Genomic DNA, 11,662 nt, shown 5'->3' with positions numbered 1-11,662 from the left:
TCAAACTCCGTTTTCTCCTCCATATTCGCTCTTTCCTTCTCTCCTCCTCCGCCTCCTCGGCTTCTTGGTGCTGTTCAATCTCGAATGACAATTTTAAAACCAACCCACAGAAGGAAACCGTGCGAAGGAGACATTTTCGAGAAATTATATTCATAAAGCCAAAAAAAAAAAAAAGAATGTGCAGGTACCTTAAGCAAATGAAAGGAGGCACCGGGAGTAAAGTGTGGGGTTTATCTTTTCGTCTGCTTAGTTCTGTATTATTATTTTGTACCAATATTTCAAGTGGCAACCAAGGGGTGGGGGTGAGGGGAAATAACAGCCCTGTGGGACCCAGGAGAACAAATGTACACAATGCACACACAAAAATGCAATACAACAAATATCAGGTCATGTCATAAACGTGTAAGAAGGATGGGGGGGCTATTTTCGTCCTGGTCTTTTCCTCCTTCTGCCCATTTCCATAGCCACCCCTGCAGCAAGGGAGGAAAAGACACAAATTTAAACTCGAGGAGTTGGATTGTTGCATGAAAATTGCTTTTTTTCTTTTGAGGAGGAAAAGGAAAGGTTTTTAATGGAATTTGCCCGATAACACACAGAACAGAATCATGTTGCCTCTCTGTATAACAGAACACATTTACAACTTTTGGGATCCTTTCAGGTGAGATTTTTTTTCACATTTTCCCCACCTTTAAGGCTGGTGTTCCAATAGGCTGCGTACGCCGAGAATTCCTTGGTGGTGTTTTCCTCTGGCCACACAGCTGTCATCTAATTTACCAGTATAAAAGAACAGTTTCCTGTGTCTTCAGCATACATCTGTAAAACCAGTAAGGAAATCCCCTTTGTTCAGTGTGTCTGTGTGTGTTACATGTGTAGAACACACGTGTGTGTGTGTGTGTCGGTGTGAGCACATCATGGCAACAACATGTGCTCTGAAGGGACAGACCCTGCCACAGACGTGACCATGAACACAAGTAAAAATACAATGGCAACCCTAAAATACACGTGGAACTTCTCTCAGATAGATTAATTACATTTGATCTATACTGACCTTAATTATACCCCCACATTATGCAGAGGAAGGACATTCAGCCTTGGGTTTAGTTAGTTTTGTGTACAAATACATATTTAAACAAAATAGGCTGGTACATATATATATATACACATATATATGTGCACACCCACTCAAACAACTCCCGTTGCCAAAGGGAAGAGAGGGGATAAAATAATAATAATGATCGACAATATATTTAATTTCCTACAATTTCAGCAGAGTATCCCAAGCTCTTTACAGTGAATGACAGATTAAAATTGCTAAGACATAGATTAAGAAACAATTAAAATTGCTATTAAAACATCAAAACAAAACAAAATAAATAAGCTCCCCAAATCTTTCTCATCTAATCCTCTTGAAAATAATTAAAGCTTTCCTTTAGCTTTAGCTCCTGGCTTGGAACTGTCAAATAGTCTTAAAAAGATGGCCCATGATACTAAATGTTTCCTGAGCCTTTTTGTCACTGTGCTAAACTCCTGTCTCTCCCCAATCTCTGTGTCTGCAGGCACCAGCTTTTATGGAAATACCCTTCCTGTGATCTGACCTTGAACGCTGGGCTCGGGCTGTCAAAAGCTGATGTTCTGCACCCACCTCTGGACAACTTTACAAGTAAATGTCATTTAAACATTATTATCCTTAGTTGTTATTATCACTTTAACAATTACTAATTTTTGAAGTATTTACCTCATTCAAGTAGTAAGCAAAGGTCACAGCTTTGAAGCATGTTTTACTATAATTGAAACCAGAAACCCAGATTTCAATATCTGTCAAGTATTTTTCTTCTGGAACATGTAACAGGTTTTTCCCTGATCGCAGTCATCTGTACTTTGTAGCTGCTACCATAAAGTAATTTATTGGAGGGCACAATTTGATGGGATTGAGGAGAAACATGCTCAGTCATTTGGGCCAAATAACAAGTTTTCACAGTCATTTATTACCTCAGGATTTTGGGACCGTATCAGAAGGACATTATTTCAATTTATTTTGCAGTGGCACTGCATTACCTGGTATTCTTAATAGATTATTTTCTAAATAGAACAGGTGGTTTTGCTGCCAGCAAAATAAAGATGTCATATTGTCACATATAATTTTGAGGCAAAAACTGTACCACAGGGCTAATTAGTTTCCCTCTCCCATGATTCCACCTAAGCAGCTCGTGAAAGACTGTTGTGGCAACATCACCAAATGTCTCCAGATATACAAATTACACACATATGCCTATTTTTATAAATGAGGTTTGGGAATATTAGCAGCAATCACACGGCAGGAATACTGAGCTCATTTCAGAGGTTGTGCTGTGCTTGCACTGTGGGAATGTCCCACAGCCCCAACACAAGTGTGTCTGTGTTTTATCAGCATCAGGAGAACCACAGTATTAATTCCCCTTTCACCTAAAGGAATCCAGTTTTTATCTGTCTCCAAACGTTCTGCAGAACATCCAGTTCCTCCCCCAGCCTGTATAATTTTATAATCGTGAAGCACAGTGCAGCCAGACACTCTGCCCTCCTTTTCTTTCCTTTGTGCAACCAATTGGGGATGAAATCCCCACTAGCCAGGGCTAGTTCCAGCTCTGGGATGGTTGCCTTACCCCAGATGAGTTGATCTCAGGGGTGCACTCCCAGCTGGTGCCATCCCAGGCCACTCCTCCATGAGATGCTCTGAGAGCAAATGCCCCTCTCATTCCTTGTCCATCCATCTGTAGGGATGAGTCACTGGGAAGATGCTTATCAATGTTTGCCATTGTTTACAGCCCAACAAATCAGTGTTTGCCATTGTTTACAGTCCAACACTGATCCATAGGGGCAGGGAAGTTGGCTTATGTAATTGATAGGATCCACAGTGCCAAAATGCAGATTCCATTATTGGCATGTCTTCCTGCCTAAAAGCCAGAAAGCTCCATATATGAGCTGCTGTCACCTTGGAAACGTTCGGGAGAGAAATGCCAACTCTGTGGGAGCAGAGTGTGCAGCCACCCAGCAAACTGCACTGCCCAGTCCTGCCCCCTTCCCAGTTCATCCTGAGGTGGCACCAAAGGAACTTCACACAAATGCCTCTAAATTTAACCTCACAGTAAGAAAACGGCAGGGTTTTAATTTATTCCTCCTCACTTTGTTACCCATTTTCTCCGAGATGGATCACTGGGGGTCAGAGCCTTAAAAATCCACAAGAGTTGCATCAACCAGAGCCTTTTTGCACATTTCCTGGAGCTTAAAGCTCTAGGTTCACTGGCTTGAATTGGATACACTTGGCTGGGGAGCCATCATTTCCTTCAGAGGAACTGAATATGTTCTCTCTTCTCCCATCTATATGGGAGATAAAAATCTATATTGCCCTTCCCTAGAGACGAGTTATTCAACTGACACAAAATCATGACCATTTGTTGTTGTTGTTGTTGTTATGAAAATTGTCCAAATAGTTGTGAACTGGGACTAAATAAATACCCTGCATAAAAATATGACAAGAAACCGATAATCAGTGATATTTCCAGGTGTTCTTCCGAGGGTTTTCTTGAGGGGAAAATCTGTGCTTGGATCTTTTGCATCCCAGCTCTGGGAGTGTGGGAACTGGCAGGTTCAGAGTTAACACAGTTATATCTATTCCAGATCTGCAGAGAGAGCTATACAGTTAATCACTGCATATTTTTAGCCTACATCTTGTAGCTTTAATCCTGCAAATGTCTGTATGTAATTTGTTTTATATAATATGAATAGATGCCATAAAATCAAGATTCCACCATTTATAGAGCTAAGAATGTCCATATATTTCTCAAGAATGAGGACCTACAGCATAAGTGTGGGACAAAAAACTGGTCACTGTGAGTAATTTATACTCTATGCTGTGGGTGCCAGTGGAAATAAATGCTCAGATTAGCAGCACGTTCTTGTATGCATGGGATCAAAAACCAGACCTTACTCTCACAGCAACTCCAACAATGACAGAAATATTGCTTACAATTAAGGAACAGTTTCAACTAAATAAATCTGAGAATGCATCTGTCTCTATGTACAGACCAGGGTGTATTTTGGTGTGGATGATGTCCCAGTGTTTTCACAACTGAATCCCTGTGAATCTTTGAATAGCTGGATTTCTCCAGCGTGTCATGGAGTGCCAAGAGCGAGGGAACAGGGATGTGCTCTGTGGATCCGCTGAGCTGGTCCTTGGCTTCATCAAGGTAGTACAAGGAATAGAACGGAAAGGAAACCCAGCAAATTAACTTGGAAACCTTCAGAGCTCTAAAACGTGTGTGCTCCAGCCCCAAATCCACAGGACTTTGCATTGTAGAAAGTCAGCTGAATTCACAAGATTTCTTTTGATCATAATGCCAGCAACTTGCTTAAAATTTACAAACGTGCTTAGAGGTGAAAGTTCAGTGGGGATGGCTCTGATTAACCCCCACTGCTGCGGGCCAATAAAAACAATCAATCCATCCAGGAGGGAAAGGCTCAGCTGCCCCAAATCCCAGTAATTCCCCGGGCCGGACCGACCCATGGACACGGACCCACGGCGCGGGCCGTACCATCCCGCGGGCACGGGGGTGTCCCGGGGAGCCGCTCCGGGCGCGGCCCCCCCGCGCGGTGGTTGGCGCCGTTGCCGTGGCAGCGCCCGGGGCTGTGGGGCCGGGCCGTGGGGCCGGGCCGTGGGGGGGTCTGGGCCCTTCCGCCCCACTGGGCATTTCGGCCCGGTTCTACCAAAACTTTGTTATCCTGCGGTTGGAGCTGCAGCCTCACCACGAGAGCGCCGGCGCCCCTGCTGCAGTTTTATGTTTGTGCCACTTCTTCGTGCCACCAACGTCTTAAATCGGCCGTAACCCAGTCTGAGAATCCTGTTTGGCTTCAAGGTAGTTCCTATAATTTAGTAAGTTTACTCCTTTACTCCAGCGCGTGTTTTCTCTGCTCCTTAACTAGAGGAAATAGATAGTCTCCTATAGTTTATGTTTTTTGAGTTCTGCAGAAGGATTTACATAAACGCACTCAAAGCTGAGCCACCTTCGTTAAAATTAATCAGTCTCTGGGTGAGTAAGATGTGAAGTGCTCAGCCATGTGGTGATAACTCATTCTAGATGACATACAGAACTTACTGAATTCTAATAAATTGTATCAACATTTGGGAACAGTTTACCTCACATGAGAGAACTGCATGAGACTCAAGAGCAAGCAGTGTTTGTTGGAGTTGTGCCCGGATCATCTGGGGTAAAGTGGTGGCCTAAGTGGATGAAATATATTCAGAAGGTTGTTTGTTTTATTACTGAGCTGATTGTTATATTAAAAAAAAAAAAGTGGCAGTGCCCTTGCTTTTCTCTAGGAGATTTATTAAAGTTGATACTCAGAGTGTGACTGGCACGAAGGTGTGTGGTTGTATCCAGTTATTTCAGATGCACTAGGTATTTACTGAGAGCTGTGACTTCACCTCTGGAGACAGTCACAGCTATTGCAGGTTGGTGGAGATTACATGTGTTAAACATATCCTTCTCTTTCTTAGCCTGGTTGTTTGGAAAGACCTGTCAGCATGGAAGATCATGAGCTCACTTACAGTGAGGGAGAGCAGCAAATATCTCCTCAACCATTTCTGGAAGAGGAAGAAAATGCAGCTGGTCAGTTCAGTGATGTGGAAGGACCCTGGGAAGGTGAAAATGATGACTTGTTTTGATAACTCAAAAAATCCTGACATTAACGTAAAGTTCATGTAAGATGAACACTTAATGTTATAAAATGTCATCTCTGATTCTTTGTGGTGTGACTTGACAGCAAGTGTATAAAACTTTGCATTTTAGAGTTCAGAGTCTCTTTATTAAGCTGTTGTTTCAATATCTGTTAGAATATGAGCTGGAAGAAAAGCTGTTTGGTGGTGGCGAGATGGGAACCAAGGACACTTCTGGAGATGTTGGAGACCAGTCTGATTCCAGCACGTAAATACCTTGTTCCAGTTCTAACAGGAATTTCCTTTGTCGTGTTGCCTGACCAGCTGTATAAAATAAGTTTTAAACTATTTTAAAATGTTCCCCTTAAAGTTCTAAACTATTGTTCAGGAACACTAGAATTGCAAACCCTAGTTGGGATCAAGAGGAGACACAGGCATTTCAACACAAAGACAGATAATTAATGTATTAAATGAGGGTGTAAATGTTCAGCATTAGCTATCCAAGTCTAGAAATCCTGGCATAAGTGCATGCGTGCAAACTTCTTGTGCAGATTGGGTTCCTGTGTTTCGTTATTTATGCTGGTTGTATTTGTAACAGTTCTGCTAGAATAAAACAGAAAACAGGGATGGAATAAACCTCAGGTAACTTTTCAGTTTTTCATTATGTTTTGTTGTTAATTGTGTGTTTGAATTCCAAGGGAAAGCTTGGAGCACTCTCTGGGTGACATCAGCAACACTCGGGCTCTGCTGGCTGAGGAGAGAATTCACATAGCAGCCGTACAGAGGAACATAAAATTGCTTGATGACATGGTCAAGGAGAAGAAACTGGTGGTCCAAAAAACCGGGTTAGTGTTTAACTGAACATTATCCATCAGCATAAATCACGGACAAGTACTGGGATACTGTATCAGTAATAAGTGTTACAGTTTATAGAACTATAAACCATATCCTGTGGGAATCCTAGCTGTGAATCTTGCCCTCAGGAGGAAGAGTTTTACTGGAGAGAGTAAAGAACTTGGAAAATGTGAGTGCTCTGTTTGTTTCTTGCAGACAAAAGCTGTGTGCCTGTCAGCTGCGGATCAAGATGCTGGCAAAGCAGCTGGATCGTGTAGACATGGAAATAGAGAGAGAGAAGGAGGCTGGCAATGTGTAGGTAGAGAGTATTTCTGGATACCAGGGATCACAGGCATCCACTGTGTTCATCTGTGTGCAGTTAATGAGACCAGTGCAGAAAGAGGTGCAAGCTTGGGAATGGGTAGGAAAGAGGCATATTTTAAAATATAACAACAGGTATTAAATCAGCCTAGCCCACTGCTGTCAGCTGTGTATGTCAGGGTCTCAATCTTCTATTCAGTCTGATGAATCAAGGTGCTGTGGCAGTTCTTTGGTCATGGCTTTTTCTCTTGTCATGGTGACAATTCAGTCAGGATTTAGATATATATATCTACATGTACGGACTTATATATATGCCATTTTTTTCCCGTTGTGTTGTGGAAGGCAGGAATGCCTTTCAGGAGTAGCTCTGCATACAGGAGCTGCTCTGAAACACTTGTGCTGCTCCCTCAAGTGGGAGGCAATTTACTGTACTCTTCACATTTGGTTTAAATAGAAAGCAGTGGGTGGCTTGTGTACCAGGAACCAGAGTATTGTGACCAAACTTCGCAGCTGCATTTATAACCTGTGCTGATCTCCAGGTTAGTGCTTCCCTGAGGGAGAGAGAGAAAGGCAGGTGAACTGCCAAAATGGGAGAGCTGCTTAAGCAAAACTGAGGAGCTGAATGCAAATGAGCCTCCCAGGGTGGTGCAAGTGGGATCTCAGAGACAGGAACAAAACCCAGCAGAGACAGAAAAGCAGTGTGGAGTGTTTATCCTTATGATGGGTCACATTGGGAGGCCTAGATACGTAAAAAAAAAAAGCAATTCTCTCAATCTCTTGCATTTAGCAAGTGACTAGTGGAGAAGGAAGACTGGATGGATTTCTGGCTTATGAAGCTCAGAGGCATCATGTTTTAGCAATAAAGGAAATCCTGTCTGCCATTAGCACTCCCAGTGCTGGAGTTAGAGGAGAACTGCAGGTAGAAGGTCCAATTTTCATTTAGAGGATGGGAGTTTGTGTTCAGTATAGTCAGGTCACTGTGGATCCTGCAGCACAGTCTGTTGGTTTTCCTGAGTACAGAAGAAAAATAACTGTGTGGGAATGCTGCCACTGTAGACAATTACATGGAATATTGTGATGCCATTTTAAGAGCAAAATCAGTCTAGGTTCTCTGGATTCACCTGAGCTCATCTTCAGTAGTAATGCTACTTTTATCAGTGTGAGAAATTAATAGTTGCATTAAGCTAAGAAAAAATTCTCATCTTTTTATTTCAACCAATGTGTGAGAGCATAAAGAAAGCTCTGCCTCTGGGTGAAGAATGGACACCTGAAAGGTTAAATAAGACACTGTATAAATTAATGGCATTCTAATACATAAATCCTCAGCCTCCAAGCTATGCTTTTTTAACCTTTATTAGTTGAAATTTCTCTCTGATTGTTTCTTCTGCACGATTCCAGCCCAGCCCTGTCCCGCCTGCGGGCCGTGAGCCGCCGGCTGCACTCCGAGCTGGAGAGGGAGAAGGAGTCAGAGCTGATAATTGATTTGAAACTAGACCAAGACAAGTGAGTGAGGGAATGAGAAAGGGGTGTGAAGGGAGTCAATCTTTATTACCTTCTTCATGTGCTATTGAACGGATTCACAAGTGAATCAATACAGAAGTTGCTTGTAAATACTGAGCTACATCATTGGAGGTCATTGACTGCAAGGCAAAGCATCTGGAGAGCAACTTTGAGCCTGGAGGTTCATTCTGTAGGAAATTTCTTGCTGTGGCTCAGCCCTGAGTTAGTTTTGCACACATAAATGAAGTTCTGATTCTATTTGGAGTTGTACATCAGTCGTGGACCTAAACAGGTCTCCTTTTAAATGGAAAATAAGCTGGACTCACATAAACCTGTCTGTGATACTGATCCCTGCATGAGCATAAAGACTTCTAATTTATGCCTCATAGTGTTTTTATAGGGCATAAAGGACAGGACTGGAATTGAATGTGAGGAAGACATTGTAGCAGTGCTGTGTATTTTCATGCTGAGCTAATATTGCTGCTTGCAGTTGATTGTTCACACATTATAAATTATTTACTTGTAGAAGACAGAGTGAAACTGCCCTTTGCAGAAGGCAACAGGTGAGTGTGTTTGTATTTTGGTACCAGAGGTGCCACTCCATCAAAGGAAGAACACAGGCACAAGCTTTTAGCTGGGATTAGCCAAGTGGTTCCAGGATACAGTGTGTTTGCTGCAGTGTTGTGTAATAGCTGTAAAATGCTTGCCTTGTTTATTGTGTGATTAGCAGTACATAGAACAGATTAATGTAGTCATCCCTGTCATATCTGAATTCCTTCAGCAGAGCATAGAAGGATAAAAGCTATGGCCTGTCTCTGAAGTTACTTACTGTTGAAGAAAAAGCTGGTTTTCTAATTTTTCTTGGGTTTAGTGTTTTCTTCTGGGTAAATGTGAGAAATAGAGCCTTGGGGTTTATTTTTTTACCTTTTTTTTTTTTTTTGACCAGTAATTTTGATGTCTTTAAAATGGGATGTGCTATTAGATATGAGCCTTAGTCTGAAACAGCTTTTCAGTAAGAGGCTTTGATTTACAATGCATTTAAAAAAGAAAATGAAACAAAACACAGCTAGATGTTCATTTTCACCACAGAGCCTTCCCTACTCAACACACCACCTTCAGCAAGTGAAAGAGTGCCAATATTTCAGTGCAAACACCTCACATTTTGTTTTAAAGGCTGGAGATGTGGGAGATAGAAATCGAGCAGGGAAAATACGAAGCGATCCGTGACAAACTTCAGCAAGAGGAGGAGCAGCTCCAGAAGCACTACCAGGAGCAGAGGGAAGGGCGGATTCGGAAGGAGAAAAGAACAGCCCTGCAAGCAGAAGGGAAGCGCCGCTCCCGGGAGCAGTAAGGGCCCCTCAGCCAGGCTGGGCTGCCTTCCTGGGGTGTTGTGAGCCGGGTCACACTGCAGGGGCTGACGGGGGCTGATTCAGACACGAGGATTTGTTGGGTTTCTTAGCTGGGTGTTGGTTCAGCAATGAGGAGTTGGAGTTAAAACAAGAACTGGCCGCGGCCTTGCAGTCCTGCAGGTAAAGATTTCTGATCTCTGAGAATAAACTTGTTCATGACAAGAGCTGTGAGTGCCTTGTGTGGAAGGAAATGAAGTTTATTAGGTCAGACTAAGTGCATGTGTCTGCAGTGCTGTTGGCCCCCAGGACCTTCTGAACTTATGATCAACCCTTTGAGATTTCCTACAGAGAAAGCAGACACCTGTGTCAGCCTGTCTGTAGCTTTCATGAAGTTTATCAATTTGTCTGTAGTGTGGGAGGTGCAAACTAATGTCCTCATTTCCTTAAACTCCCCAGCCCCTCCCTTAGGTGTCACTGTGTTGGAGTCAAGGTTTGGTCCTGCTGCAACTCTTGCCTGTGTTTTGCAGAAAAGAGGAGAAAGCCCAGAAAGAACATGAAGAAAGAAAGAAAAAAATACTTGAGGATGCGAAAAGGAACCACAAGAAAGCAGCCTGCTTCCTAAAGCAAAGCACAGCAAGGTTGGGCTTCTGTCCTTTCTCTGTTCTACAGTACTTCAGGCATTGAAAAATCAGGGTTTTTCTGCAAGGTGTATCTTGTGTTACACCCAGAAATCTTGTGCCACGGCACAGTGTGGGGAAACATTCACATCTCACATGGCACAAAAAGACCTGCAAAGCAGAAAACCCACTCACTGTCCCAGTATGGCCTTCAGATTCCCTGGAGGGAAGGGATGTTGATGAGATGCAGAGGGCTCTGACCACTTGTAGGCATTAATAATCATTTGGAGCACTTTTTTATATATGTGTGTGTGTGTCATTAGCTGAAGTAGTTTGAAGCAGTATAACTAGAATCCAGGTTTGAAACTTGCCCTCTGCTGTTCCATATCCCCTCAGAAATGTGGTGAAAAAGCATCTTGCTCTCAGGTAAATGGACTGACTTTGGATTCCTGCTCTGGTTGATGGTGAATTAAATGTTCTCTTAATAGGTTTGTGTTTATGTAATTACTGAGGCGTTGAATTCTTTTGCTACTAAAGAAACATTTGTTACTTATTTTTACTTATATACAAATAAATCCTAATATACAAATATTAGGACTTAATTACAAAATGATGGAAACAATTATGCTGTTTCTGTGTTGGTTTGTTTTTCATTAGATGACATGTGCAAATTGATCATAATTAAGAAGAACAAACAAAAAGGTTTCTTTTCCTGACAAATGTATCAAATATATCAGTCTTACTAATTTTTTCTAGTTTACCATTATATTAACTGCAGTACTCCCAGGTTTGATTCATGCCCACATATTTCTAACTTTTAATGTTTCCAGGTTGGGTTGGGTACATGTGCTGGGCTTGTATAAAGTTCACTATGTAATTGTTGAGATATTGGTTATGTGAACACCTAAATTCTTACTTTATTTTAGCTACTAGTGAATGTCGTAACATGGAACATTGAAATTGAAATTTAAAAAAAAAATAAATGAAGCTGTCGAGCAAACTATTTGAAAGCCTGTTGGCACTTGGTGCTGTGTTGGGAGTCTCTGGCTGTCCCCCTGCACCCACAGCCACTGTCCCAGCAAACAGAAAAATGGCAGGTGACACTGGCAATTTCTGCTTGTCAGCTTAAACATTCTAATGCCAGAAGCTTTCCAGGATGTCAGCCTGAAAGATCTTACTTTGCTTACAGAATTCATGACAAAATTGCAAAGGAAGAAGAGAAAACTCAGGAGCATATGGAGAGAAGGATACAAGCTGTGCTTTCCCTGAAAACCAGCATCACTTCCAACAGGGTACTGCTGCTGGGCTGGGATGGCAGTGAAGTCACTGCCTTGTGACACTGCTGGGGGTTA

At 42.4% G+C, this 11,662-nt stretch overlaps 1 protein-coding gene across 4 annotated transcripts in view; it reads left to right on the top strand.

Moving 5' to 3' along the window:
- The window catches only part of CFAP74 (cilia and flagella associated protein 74), a 53,565-nt gene that overhangs the window by 8,595 nt on the left and 33,308 nt on the right, over positions 1-11,662 (top strand). For 3 of the 4 annotated variants that reach the window (XM_039390887.1, XM_027728807.2, XM_039390888.1), the window contains exons 2-11: positions 694-824; positions 1,557-1,660; positions 5,531-5,675; positions 5,867-5,957; positions 6,388-6,534; positions 6,740-6,838; positions 8,243-8,347; positions 9,518-9,691; positions 10,221-10,331; positions 11,500-11,602. In XM_039390887.1, the coding sequence (XP_039246821.1) occupies positions 1,628-1,660; positions 5,531-5,675; positions 5,867-5,957; positions 6,388-6,534; positions 6,740-6,838; positions 8,243-8,347; positions 9,518-9,691; positions 10,221-10,331; positions 11,500-11,602 (1,008 nt within the window). In that variant the 5' untranslated portion in view covers positions 694-824; positions 1,557-1,627. The remainder of the gene's footprint in view (positions 1-693; positions 825-1,556; positions 1,661-5,530; positions 5,676-5,866; positions 5,958-6,387; positions 6,535-6,739; positions 6,839-8,242; positions 8,348-9,517; positions 9,692-10,220; positions 10,332-11,499; positions 11,603-11,662) is intronic. The other variant, XM_039390886.1, reaches the window with a different exon arrangement.

Source organism: Pipra filicauda, unplaced genomic scaffold (genome assembly GCF_003945595.2).
Source record: "Pipra filicauda isolate LSUMZ 115617 unplaced genomic scaffold, ASM394559v2 scaffold87_size3191425_pilon, whole genome shotgun sequence".
NCBI lineage: Eukaryota > Metazoa > Chordata > Aves > Passeriformes > Pipridae > Pipra > Pipra filicauda.
The sequence above is the reverse complement of the archived record's forward strand: the minus strand, read 5'-3'. Positions and strand labels throughout refer to the sequence as shown.